The sequence below is a fragment of the Ctenopharyngodon idella genome, chromosome 14 (assembly GCF_019924925.1).
Source record: "Ctenopharyngodon idella isolate HZGC_01 chromosome 14, HZGC01, whole genome shotgun sequence".
Classification (NCBI taxonomy): Eukaryota; Metazoa; Chordata; class Actinopteri; order Cypriniformes; family Xenocyprididae; genus Ctenopharyngodon; species Ctenopharyngodon idella.
In genome coordinates, this window is record NC_067233.1 from 21,538,872 (window position 1) to 21,552,302 (window position 13,431).

A 13,431-nucleotide genomic window follows, 5' to 3' on the forward strand; every position below is an offset into this window, starting at 1 on the left:
TGTTGGACACATTCTGACTGCAGATGGGTTGAAAGTAAAGAGAAAGAGAAAGTCAGAGCGATACAGAACATGCCAGAGCCAGCAGACAAAGCTGCACTAATGAGGTTCTTAGGCCTGCTGCAGTATCCGGCCAAGTTTGTTCCAAACATGTCAGACATCAGTGCTCTGCTACGGAAACTTCTAGAGGGTAATATAGCTTGGCATTGGGAGTCAGAACAACAGAAGAGCTTTGAAAGATTGAAGTCACTTGTGAGCAACGCCCCAGTGTTGAAGTACTTTGATTTCAACAAAGATGTAATGCTGTCAGTGGATGCAAGTGCTGAAGGTCTGGGAGCAGTGTTGCTGCAAGAAGGCCAACCAGTGGCATTTGGCTCAAGGTCTCTTACAGAGTGTCAGAAAAGATATGCCCAAATAGAAAAGGAGCTCTTGGCGATTGTCTATGGCTGCGAGAAGTTCCATCAGTATGTCTATGGGAAGACAGTACAAGTGGAGACGGATCATAAGCCCCTGGAGTCAAGTCTACCTAAAAGAACAATCCGAGCCACTCCTGGAAGATGAGTTACAAGTTCATTCTTTGAGAAGAATTGAGAAGTTTGGGAGGACGGACCTTCTCAGAGCAAAAATGAAATTCAGTATGTACTGGAACTGAGAACAAAACTCCACACCTTGGGGCGGCTATCTATGGAGAATTTGCTGCAGGCCGGACGGCTCCCCGGCCTGAGTCAGGCGGTGGGGGTATGTGGCGGTATATTAAACTTGATTTTTTTAGGTGTTACCAATTAAAGTAATTTTTTTTAAGTTGATCCAACTCTTCGTTTTGATGTCCTCTCACTTCAAAACCCACCGACATGTTTGTGAAGAGCTGTTTTGGATGTTTTTTGCTTGAGAACATTGCTTGATCTCTAATTCTCTCCTGATTCACACAAAACAACTTTTTCACTGGAGAAAACAATATTATGGATTATGGACTTTCACAAATTTGTTCAATTCACTTAATTGTGCAAACTCGTTGCCTTAATTGAATTAAGTAAGCTTAATTGTATCAAGTTCTTCTTTACTTGTTTTGAGTCACATTTACTTAAGCTATTTAAGTTTTGTCAACTTAATTCTATCTGTGATCTGAGGAAGTGTTCTCCCAGAGTGCACTGCGGCATGAATAAAGTAATTGCTTTATTTTACCATTTTTTGGCTTTATTTTAGAACTTTAAATAAAATTGTAATGGTCTTATTAATAATAATAAAAAAAAAAAAAACGTAACTGTTGTGTTTTGGATGCTGAATGTTGATGTCTGTGTGTGACTTGAGCAAGGTCGATTGCAAGGCACTGAATCAACCCGCTTAAGAGTTTGATGTTTCACAATAGTATGGCGTTTATGGTATATGTGTTAGCGATACAATCTAATAAACCAAAACTCTACATTAAGACTTAGTCTAGATTATTTATTGATTTAGTGCCAAATTAGATCACTTTTTAAAAATCTATTTAATGTGTCTCTTCCTTTGAAACCACTCTGAGAAATTACCTCCAAAAGATCATTTAAAGTCATTATTGTGTTAAATGAGAAAAGCATCAACTAAATATTACAAATAGGCCTAGTAGCTTTAGAAAGCAATATTTTATTTGATCCAACATAGAATCCGGCCAGTGGACCGTTCGATCACTGAGTGAGACCTTCTCTCATTATACCATCTGCTTAGACAGAGTCAAGTGCGCATCATTGATTATTTGCGCGAAAATATTTTTTCGGAACATAAGTTCTGCTATCTGCTAATTATATGCAGCAAGCAATCCTCGCTGACGTTAAAACATTATAAACATAGCATGCCACAGGAAAAGTGTTCAAAAGCAGCACATCCTAAAATTATTTCTATTAAAATTAATATAAGTTCACCTAAAACTGAAAAATCTGTTAACACATATACTCACCCTCAAGTTGTTCCAAACCTGTATGAATTTCTTTCTTCTGATGAACACAAAGGAAGATAATTTGAAGAATGAAGAACACTTGTGGGGCACCATTGACTGCCATAGTATTTTTTTTCCATACATGTGCCGCACAACTGTTTCTGACTAGGTATATTTTTTTTCTGCATGATAAAAGCCTCATTTATTAATATGGCAACAGATTGGTAAGTGTGCTGATGGAGACCTCGTGTGGTCAACTCGAGTCATTTCAGCAGTACAAATGAGTACTTCTTTACCAGTGAAAATGTTTTAGTACACACACATATGCAACAACAAATGCAGGCTTTAAAACTGATATTATAAATATCCTTAATATGCTTATTTAGCTGTTTGTTTTTATATTTGACTTGCAGCACTGGTCATTGTGTCCCTCATATTTCAGTTTCAGTGGTTTAATGTGAGGAATATTCCTCATTTGTGTCTGTAGAAAAACATTTTATCTTAGATAAACTTCTGATGGTAAATTTTCCATTGTCAGTGAAGGTAACAGAAACATCATCCATTATGATTTTGTTCCAGGTCTTGTGGATTCAAACGTGGGTAAAGTTTTAGTAGATGTTTGTTAGTCGTCAATGTTTTTATACTTAGCACAACCAAACCACGGTCGATGCTTGTCGAGTGTTAATTTTGGATCCTGTGGTTATAAAAAATAACCAATGGGTGACAAAAACAGCTTATTAACATGATAATGTCTTCATGAAAATGAAAAACTGCAGAAGCATTAGTCGATGGAAGACCCTCAGCAGGATAGAAAAGAAATGTATGTGTTAGTTATTTTTGTATCCTCGTGCTTGAACTTCTCCAGTAAATGATGTCAACTTCCTTTTCTCTCACAAATGTGCAGTAGTCTGAATATACGGTGAGCACAGATGAGTGTCAGCAGATCTTCTGTCAGAGTGAGAAGTGATTGTGTGACTGAAGCAGCTTCTTCTCTCTTCTGCTGGATTATTGGGCTCTTCTGGACTCTAGAGAAATGAAGCTCATCTTTGGACTGATGCTGCTGAAAACTGCTGCATGTGAGTCGACTTTCAGCTCAAACTCATCTAATGATGAAGCTCTGACATACAAAACACTGTAATATTTAATTAAGAGTGTTTCCAAAAACATCTGCAGGATCTAGACGTGGTGTTTTCTGGTCATAACAGTGTGTATTAGTGGAGTTTTATGATATGTCAGATGTCAGTGTTTAAATAACATTAACAGTCACAGTCTGTGTTAAAGACCCATGAAATCAAAATTATAGTTTTTATAATTATATTCTGCATATGGTCTTCATGGACAAAGTATAACAGGTGTTTTTGTACCTTCATACCAGAAAATTCACATATCATTCTCTGATTGATTAAAACCTGTTACTTTAGCTTTTAATGAGTCTGCAAACTAAGCTAACATTTTATTTTAAGAAATTTACCTGCAGTTCTATTCTTGTTTTCACACCTTATCACATGGTTCAGCTGCTTTTCCTCTCTTATAGCTCTCTCTCTCTCTCTGTGTGTGTGTGTGTGTGTGTGTGTGTGTGTGTATGTTTTGTTCTTCAGGTCTGGAGTTTAACTGTAGTTTTTATCAGTCAGATCTCTGTTTCGCAGCTCTGGGACACAAACTCAATCTGCTGATGGTGGACGCTAGTAGATATGATCTGAAGATACAAAAAAGAATAAACCACAACTCAGATGATCCAGTTTGTAGAGTAAAGAATGACAAGATTAAAGAGATTGAATGTGACCTTTTTAATAACAGATCTGAAGTGTCAGTCATTAATGGGACTCTGATAATAAACTGTGTGATCAGAGCAGATTCAGGGACTTACAGGTTATATCTCGAAGACTCAGACGGCACAGAAACATCTAGAGATCTTCAAGTGATTGTTGAAGGTACAGTAACTCTCTCATCAGACTCATTACAATCTCATGTTCTCCAAAGATCTCACTCTCATGCAAATCAATCAGATGAATCTCTGTGAAGGTTTTTATTCATGTAACACACAGTAACACACTACATACTCCAGGAATAGTATGAGTAGTGTGGAAGTATGGCATTCTGCTGTGTTTGTCATGTGACATATAGATATCATATTTGTTCATCGATTGATTCTGTCTGTGTTGTTTTCAGTGTCTGTGGTGTTTTCAGAGAGGTCAGTGTCTGTGGTGTTTGTGCTGCTCTGGTGTTTTCAGCTGATGTTTCTGTTGGGTCTGTTAGGAGGTTTTCACATCTACATGAGACACACGTCAGGTCAGAGACATTTTTCATCATCATTATGGATCTGACATGCAAATATTAAGAGTGTGAAGATGATGATGAGAATCTGATGCTTTTAGGAAAGAAACAGGAAGATCAACAAGTGAGAATGAGAAGATTTAGAGAAGGACATGAACACACAGCAGAAGATTGATGAGACCAGCAGCAGATCTCATCACATCTATGAGAAATCACTTCAGAACGTCCAAGACTTTCACATCCATCCAACATTAATTTTACACATCTGGAGTCATTCGGTCTTTTACTTCAGTCTGTTGGCTTTGGTTGATTTCATTTACAGTGCCTGTTTAGATGTTTAACTGTTCAAAACTGTTCCCATAGATTACTTTTGAGTGTTTTGACACATTCCTGCATTTTTCTTCACGAGATATTTGTCATTATAACAGAACCGCCCTGAGCGAGTTCACAGCGAGTTGTACAGTCCACCATTGCTGCACTGACAAGAATGACTCCCAAGCGTTTTAGATGTTCTGTAGCTGGATGGATTAATCCACATAGCTCTCTCCATTTACTGCCTAAATCTGAGCCACTGAAGACGAGGTGGATTCATTTTGTTTTTGAAGAAAATGCTCCCTGAACTCTACTGAAATTCGTTTATGTCTGCACGAATCATTTCACACCGGACTTTGTGAACGAATGTCAATACAAAGGGACAATACAAAACAGAGGTTGTGCTAAAAAGTTGTTACTCAAGGATAGATCAGTAAACTGTTGGTGATCCAGCTTACAGTCTCCAGAGTGATACTGGATACGGCAGTAATGAAGGTGAGAGCACTTTATTACAGTTCATCGGAGTTGATTTACGGATATAAAGTTTACCAGTTTATTAAACACCACCCGAAAAGACATAAGGTCTTTATATATTTGTTTACTGTTAGTTGTAACGAGTGTTTCTGTGTAATTCGCTGTGTATGTTGATGATAATGCAAGGGAGACAGAGAGAAAGTTTATGGATAATATTTTAATGCACACTTGCACTGTGTTTTATTAAGCTCTTACAGAGATTTTCTAGAGTGAAAACGGATGCTTCATATTTTGAGTGAAGTACAATAAACGTCATAACACTCCATCATTTTGGCCATCATTCGGACGGGGTCCGGTACAGCAGGCTTGTGCTAATATAGTGGATAAAAACAAGAAGACAATATAAGTTATAACTGTAATTAAACTAAACTATACCTGTTCTATCTCCATGCAGCATATATTCGCAGTTTCTGACATTATAGCGCATCCTGACTGAATCCTGACACTGGAGAATCAGCTCTTGAAGCTCCGCCCTCTTAGGCCGAGCGCAGCAGCTCATTTGCATTTAAAGGGCACACGCTGAAACGGTGCGTATTTGCTCACCCCCAGAAAGTGGCAATAGGTTGTTTGCAATCACGTGGTTCTGGTGACGCGCAAAATACCGGTGGAGGGCAAGCAGTGAACCTAGCAGGGGACATCAGAGACTTATTTTACATCTTGTTCAATGGGGCATAATAGGTGCACTTTAAAGGATTAGTTCACTTTCAAATAAAAATTAGCCCACAATTTACTGTGCCATCTGTGTCGCCCAGTCCCATCTGCTCTCCATTGGCCTCATCTCCATCAGTCACCCCCCTGGTGTCATCAGCCAAAACTCCACCATGGCTCCTCCCTCCATCGACTCCTCACGTGGGCTTTCATCCTGGCTGCACTATGGATTTTCACCTGGCTCCACCTACCATCATCGCCACCCTGGTTTCTTCTGCCGGAGCCTCTTCCTTCATCATCCCCTCATCCACCTCCAGAGCCCCCACCCAACTTTCCTCCTTGGACTTTACTGCAGGAGGGGTAGTTATGTCACAATTATGCTTAGCTTAATCTGTTTTGGTTTTGTTTTCAAGGACTTTTAGTTTGCTTATCTTTGTTTCCTGTTTCCTTATTCTTATGTTCCCGTTTGTCATTTGTTTCCATGGTTATTCATTACATGACTAATTAGCGCACACCTGTTTGTATTTGAGTCTGTTATCTTTTGTATATTTTGCCCTCTGTTTGTTCAGTTCATTGTCTGGTATTGTTTGTGCTTATGTAACCCCTCTGGTCAGGTTTACATGCAGTCGTTACACCTCCGCATGCTTAAATAAACCTAACTGCTATTTTTGAACCCCAGGCTTATCTTCATCACCTTTGGACTTGATGTGACAGACGTCAGTTAACTTCCTCCTTTCTGAAAAGCAGTGTATATGTACTTCCTTTTTACCTTCACACCAGAAACGTCTGTGGAAAATGCAAGAACTCGAGCTTGAAATAATGTCTCTGTAAATTTTCTGTCTCTGACGTAGAAGATATATTTAGCTGAGCTGTCTTTGTTCAAATCAAGATAGCATTTCATTCTGCTTTGGGTTTGTTCTCTCCAGTGATCCATCTATATAATCTCTCTTTATAGATTCATAATTTACTTATTCTTATAAGTGGTTGTGGTGTATTGATTTTGAGAGTGTTGTTTGTGATCTGTGATGTTTCATCTGACTCACAGAACATGTTTATCCATTAACAGCCTCTTCTGTATTATCAGCTCAAGGAAGACATGAGTGTAATAAAATACATTTTATAAACAAAAAGATCAACAAGAGTAAATCAAATTTACTAAATGAATACCATGAATAAAAAAGGAATAAAGTGCATAAGAAATACTATGTGATTAAGTTGGGTGTGGCTATGGCAGAATTACATTATTTTATGGAAAGATAAACTGTTGTTCCTCTGAAACTAATTAGGTGAAGAACCTTATTATTCTTCAAACAATTAAATAAAAGATTATTTGTTATTAACTAGCATCAGCTACCTGTAATGTACATTAGAAAATCATATACTAATAATATACAACAATGCCAAAGTCTCTCTCTGGTAACAGGTTTGGTTAAGTGATATTAATGTTCCATGTGGTTGAATGAGCAGTCCGATGGCAGTGACGTCTTCCACTGGTTGTTCTGGATGAAAATGCAGTCGGTAAAGGAGCCAGAATCCATTTCAACAGGCTTGAACTTGAAGCTCTGTGGGATGCTGATCATCTGGAGCACCAAAGGGTCCTAAAATCTGGAACATGCAGATGAGGGGCTGACGTAGATGCAGAAGGTCCTTAACAATCTGGAACAGGCAGACAAAGGAACCTTGAAGTGAAGGTTTTCTCTCATGAGCTTAACCTCATTGCAAATGTCTGTCTTTGTAGTATATGTATGTGCATATGGTCTATTGAAGTAATTATGTCTGAGTTTATTGATGCTATTACAGCAACGTCCCACTAGAGGGCAGTGTTACAAAGTTTAAGTAGGCAAGTGGTTATACCTTCTGGCACTGTGTGAGTTTATGTGCCGCATTAAAGTGTTAGTTCACATAAAAATGAAATTTCTGTCATTTATTACTCATGCTCATGTCGTTCCACACATGTAAGACCTTTGTTCATCTTCAGAACACAAATTAAGATATTTTTGATGAAAACCTCCAATAGACTGTAACTTTATTACCACATTCAATATCCAGAAAAGTAGTAAAAACATTGGTTAAAATAGTCAACGTGACTGCAGTGGTTCAACCTTAATGTTATGAAGAGACGAGAATACTTTTTGTGCGCAAAAACAAAACAAAAATAATGACATTATTCAACATTTTTTCCTCTTCCCTGTCAATCTGTTACGCAGTTGGCGCAGTGCTGCATTTCCATGTTTACATCCGACTATTTTAACAATGTTTTTACTACTTTTCTGGACACTGAATGTAGTAATTTCGTTGCTTTCAATGGAGGATAAAAAAAAAAAAAACCTCTCAGATTTCATCAAAATATCTTAATTTGTGTTCTGAAGATGAATGAAGGTCTTACGGGTGTGGAACGACAGGAGGGTGAGTAATTAATGACAGAAATTTCATTTATGGGTGAACTAACCCTTTAAAAGACGACTAACAGTCACAGTGCTCTCGTGAACCCATGTAAAGAAGAATATAACAGTCTTCTGCCTCTCTAGAGACTCAGAACTTGGTAAATTCACTTTCATCTCTCTGGCATGAAGACTCAGGGCGTGCTGCGTCTGTTATTGTCTCACTGGATGAAGACTCTGAATGTAGTGTGTCTGTTAATGTCTCTTTCCTCACAGACTGGAGACTCAGAGCGTGGTCGTATCTGTTGCTGTCTCTACCTTCACAGGCCAGAGATTTAGAACAAGGAGTGTCTGTTGAAAGGGTACATTTATCCCTTTCTGATGGGGAGGAGACTGCAATTTGGCGCTTTTCCATTCCAGTGCTGTAATTGGCTGCTGGAATCATAGGGGACACTCAAAGTGTGGCCCACCCTTCTTTCTCCTGTGGAACTGATTTGCATATTCTTAAACACACAGTTAGAATAGTATCTTTAAAGTTTTAAAGCATTTCTTACTTTCCAAACAACCACTAGAATTCATTTGGCAATGTTCTAAACACATAAAGTCCAAACAAGAAGGAAAAAGATCATGCATGCGTTCATTTGTACATTAACAGCTGAATTTGTGTACAAATAGAATATTTATTTCTCTGAATAAAATTGAAATGGATGTGTTGTAGTTTACATAAGTTAAAGGGGGTGTATCACACACAGTTTTTGTCAATCTCATGTTAATCTTGAGTACCTATAGAGTAGTAGTGCATCCTTCATATCTCCAAATAGTTTTATCATATTTATAAAAGATACATACACTGTACCGAGTCTTTCCGAAAACAGCCGAGCTCCTGGAGGCGTGCCGTGTGAGCGGAGCTAAAGAGTGACGAGCACGAGCAGCTTTTGCGTAGCGATCGTCTGCAAGCTGTCAATGGTCAGCTAAACAACTGTATTTAAACACACACAATACACCATCGCATTATCCCTGGATATCTTTTGAATCACTATAATGAATATAGCGTATAGTGAATGATGAATAATGAATTTATGAATTCACTACGTTCGTGTTGTTTACATTATATGCACTTAGGCGCCTATTTCCAACAAAACAGACATTTGAAGACTGACCACCTGCGGTTCCGACTCATGACCAGGATCATTACCGCTGGGACCGCTCCATCTTTCAGTTTCAAATGATCTGTAAATCCAGCGTGGAACTGGACCTTGTTTATGAAACCATAAGCGCCGATCCAGAGGGCTCGAGCAGCCACAGAAAACACAATATATTCTCCATTCATTTTAACCAATAAAAAAGTGATTGCAACTATCAGTTTCTATGGTTATTTTAATAACAAATATCGAGAGCGCATCAATGTAATGCGTGAGAACAAAACTCTCAGCTCCACTTAACGCTGGGTTCTTTGGGAAGCAAGGTTATCTTTCCCTCAGAACCAAAAACACACTTCTTTGGTGACATTGTTGATTTCGTAAAGTCCTGTGACCTGTGCAGCCGTAAAGCCGAACGCGCATTGATGGGTGTGCTCTTGCCCTTGTAAGTGCCCGTACAAGGAATTACGACCTATATGACGTCACACAGCCCCATACTCGAAAAAAAGACCACAAAGTTTATGAGGATTTGGAAGAGTATTTTTGGCACAGAAATACTCCGTCGTACGTCCAACTCGTGTTTTGAAGCTTTGGCCATGCCTAGCATGAGAATCCAACTCTTTAACAATGTAAATAAGTCAGAATACATGAAATAACATTACACCCCCCCCCCCCCCCCCCCCCCCCATAACATAGTTATGAATGGACTTGGATGGATTCTTTTGTTTCAGCCACTGCTCCTGCATCCAAAGGGTCCTAAAGAATTTGTATGGCGGTTGGGCTTAAAAAATAGAGATTAGTCTCAAGATGGGTGAAGGGCATAAGCTGCCTGTGGACCAATAAAAAGTCCTTCCTGCGCTTGAGGTCTCTGACAGTTGTCCTAGCATCCTTATCTGATAGTGTTGGACATTTGTTTGGGCTAGTCCACCAAGATCCAATCAAAATGTAGCCAACCATTCTCTACTGTTGCAGCCTGCCATAAACTGGGCCCTGGAATGAGCTGTTCACTACAAAAATACCCATGTAGTCTGATGAAATACACTGCAAGGAAATATGCGATAACAATGAAAAGAGTTGAGGGATTATGGCTCAAAACTTGGACATGAAGTATTTTGTTCCAATAATTATTACTGTTTGTAAACTGGTTCACAGGTTAAAAGGACGAAGACAGGTCAGCAAGTTTCTTTAGTGTCTCTCTCAAACAAATGAAAGCAGAACACGTCCACGTCCAGGTCTGCCCCCCTCGCCACACTACCCTACCCAGATTAGTCCCGTTGAGATTTCAATAAGTTTTACAAGAGAGATCTGCTGACTCAATAATGGCATCAATCAGAACCAGAGAGCATAAAAATACCATACAATTATGATACATTAAAGCATAACAGTAACACTAATTAAATGTATAATCAAATGTAAAGTATAACATCATGGTAAAGTCTTTTGAATGTCATCAGATGATCACTGAGTGACAGCAGCTCCATCAGTAAGACGTGGAAAGACGTGTTTCATTGAAATGATGAAGAAATTTTAGTTTTTGAAACTGTTACAAATTTTTGAAATAAATTTATCTTTTGATTCATCCAGAGATGATAAAGCAGGTTATCCTCCTTCTTTTTTTTTTTATTTTGTAATTGCCAGATACAGAGGAGGAGCCTGACAATCAGAAAGATATTTAAAGATGCATCTGTTGCCTGAACACTCACTGATACGGTGAGTTTTATTTATGGTCATTTTGACAATTATGCAGGTCTTTTCATGCTGTTGATTCATGTTGTTCATGTCAGGAAATTCATTCCGTTCATGTCATAGCAACAAGGATTTCATTTGTCTGAACTGTATTTCAGGTGCAAATCTCACTGAATCCTCTGAGCTGGACCTCTGAAGAAACTTTGCAAACATGATTGTGAGTTTTTGTGTGTAAGAATGTAAGTAAGATTTTGTCAGACATCAAACATCAGCAGATCTTGAGTTGTGTGTCTCTCTCAGGTGTTGCTGTGTTTGTCCGCGGTGTTTCCCGTGTTGATGAGGACTGAAGTGGTCAAATCTGATTGCTTTCTTGCCACTGACTGCTCTGATGTTTATTCAAGTGGGAAAAGCAGCAGTGGTGTGTACACCATCTTCTCAATAGATGGACCGGTGCAGGTCTACTGTGACATGGTCCCCAGAGGAGAAAGTCAAAGCAAAGGCCACTGGACGGTAATCATATGAATTTAAGCTTGAGTGTTTTATCTTGAGGCCTTATTTTATTAGCAGCGTGAATGATACCACTTGCATATTTTATAGTAACATATACTACTGTACAAATTGTCACCTAGTACCTTTATTTGTGCTCTTTTATTTGACTTATGCAGTAGAAATAGTTCCATAAAAGACTGTCACACATTTGGTGACTCAGGAATTTACATTTGTTGCTAAAGAAAGCCTGTCAACTTTAAAATTAAAAGCTTTTTTAATGCTTCACACCCTGAACATCTCAATTTAAAAAAGATGAATGATGGAAAAGTGCTAAATGAATGATTTCTGAATGTTTCAGGTGATTCTCAGGCGAATGGACGGTGAGGTGAATTTCTTTAGGCCATGGGACAGTTATAAACGGGGTTTTGGTAATAAAGAAGGCGAATACTGGCTGGGTGAGTGTTTTTGTGATGTTTTGAGCTCATCAGACACGTTAAGGGGCCGTTTATACAACACTGTTTTCTAAAAACTAAAACAGAAAACTTTTGAAGCATTTTTGCTACTCATTTACACGACAACAGCATTTTGAGGGCCTGAAAACGCAAGCTTTGAAAATTAATTTCAAAAAGCAAGTTTTTGAAAACAACAGTTATCATCTCCGTGTAAACCCCAAAAACATGAATTTGTGAAAACGGTGCCGTGATGCAAAGTCACATCGCCAACTGCTGGCCTGGCGGCATATAAAGGGTTTTTAGTCATTTCATGGATCCGTGTGAATGCAAAAAAACACAAAAGAAAACTTCATTGTTGTGTGAACTTACCCTTAATCTGGACCATAGTATAAATGCAGATTTATTTGGGCATTAATTAGCCTAAACCGGTTTCATTTCATGTTTTTAACAGGTTTAGAGTTTATTCACTTGCTGACACGCAGGAATCGGTATAAACTGAGAGTAGATCTGGAGGACTTTGATGGGACGAAGGCTTACGCTGTGTACGAGTCCTTCTCTGTGGATTCTGAGGCTGATGGGTACAAACTGCATGTCAGCGGCTTTATAGATGGAGGAGCAGGTAAAACAATATACAAATGTTTCATTTTCCAGTTTTCAATTGTGTGACTCTAATGATGAATCGACAACCAACTAGATTATTGTAATGAAGGAAGAGAATGTTTAAAACCACGTTTAAACTAATGCTTTTTTTAAAAAGTTATTTTATTTTTAAAAAAAATCAGGTTATTTGATTTGTCTAAAGGAAAGTGTCTCTATAATGAAGGTTTCTCCTTTCTGCAGGTGACTCTTTCAGTTACCAAAATGGAATGAAATTCTCCACCTTTGACAAAGACCAAGACCTTCGGAAAGATGGCTCCTGTGCTTTAAAATATTCTATGGGAGGGTTTTGGTACAACAATTGTGATCACACAAACCCCACTGGTCTGTATTTGTGGGGGAAGGAGGATGGCGCTTCGGTTATTTCGACCAACTGGTACTACTGGAAGAAAAACTGGAAATCTCTGAAGGCCATCACCATGAAGATCACACATGTGATGTAGACCAGGGGTTACAAATGCTTCACGACTGCAGCTTGTGCACATATATCCACAACTATTATGCATTCATGTGGATCTTTCTTAAAATATGGCGACCAGCATGTCCCATCAGCTTTCAGTGAGGGAAAATTGCACATAAAATAATAATAATAATTGTCCTTTTAAATAAAAATGTGTTGAAATTGGGTTTATGACTTCAAGCTTTTCTACATGCTTTGTCTGCTTTGATTTTGAAGCAATAAAAGTTTATGCTTAAATAATATGTTGTTTTTGTGTGTTTTAAGTATTAATCAACTAAATAGGCATTGTTCATGTGGGCGTCATATATGAATTAGGAAGATAGTTTATTTAGGGACAATTTAAGACCTCTTGAAGACCAAGTAAATAAAACCAAACTGAAGGGAACACAATATGTAAATGTGTTCATAAACATAGGGAGCAGAAAATTTGTTGTATTAACAGTTTGAAAATACAACTTCCAACAGATCTCCATTATGTTTGAATTAATTTGAC

General features: G+C 38.3%; 1 protein-coding gene and 1 long non-coding RNA gene across 3 annotated transcripts; both read left to right on the forward strand.

Annotated features, from left to right (window-relative positions):
• The first annotated feature begins 2,803 nt into the window (after positions 1-2,803).
• LOC127494346 (uncharacterized) lies at positions 2,804-6,774 on the forward strand. 2 transcript variants are annotated; one of them, XR_007924850.1, is made up of 5 exons: positions 2,804-2,982; positions 3,505-3,837; positions 4,094-4,195; positions 4,282-4,987; positions 5,421-6,771. It is a non-coding gene; the product is annotated as an uncharacterized LOC127494346 (long non-coding RNA). The 2 variants fall into 2 exon arrangements; XR_007924849.1 differs by having other exon boundaries at positions 4,282-6,774.
• Positions 6,775-10,886: 4,112 nt separating this feature from the next.
• LOC127494344 (microfibril-associated glycoprotein 4-like) lies at positions 10,887-13,178 on the forward strand. The gene is made up of 6 exons (XM_051860150.1): positions 10,887-10,904; positions 11,039-11,097; positions 11,181-11,390; positions 11,728-11,824; positions 12,273-12,440; positions 12,662-13,178. The coding sequence occupies exons 2-6, from the start codon at positions 11,092-11,094 to the stop codon at positions 12,919-12,921; spliced, it is 741 nt and encodes a 246-aa protein (XP_051716110.1). The 5' UTR covers positions 10,887-10,904; positions 11,039-11,091; the 3' UTR covers positions 12,922-13,178.
• The last annotated feature ends 253 nt before the right edge of the window (positions 13,179-13,431 follow it).

What these genes read in the sequence shown, in the direction of transcription:
- LOC127494344 (XM_051860150.1), top strand. An exon ending in AAAGCAAAGGCCACTGGACG is followed by an intron (nt 11,391 to 11,727) that starts GTAATCATATGA and finishes TGAATGTTTCAG; the next exon opens with GTGATTCTCAGGCGAATGGA. An exon ending in CTTTATAGATGGAGGAGCAG is followed by an intron (nt 12,441 to 12,661) that starts GTAAAACAATAT and finishes TCCTTTCTGCAG; the next exon opens with GTGACTCTTTCAGTTACCAA.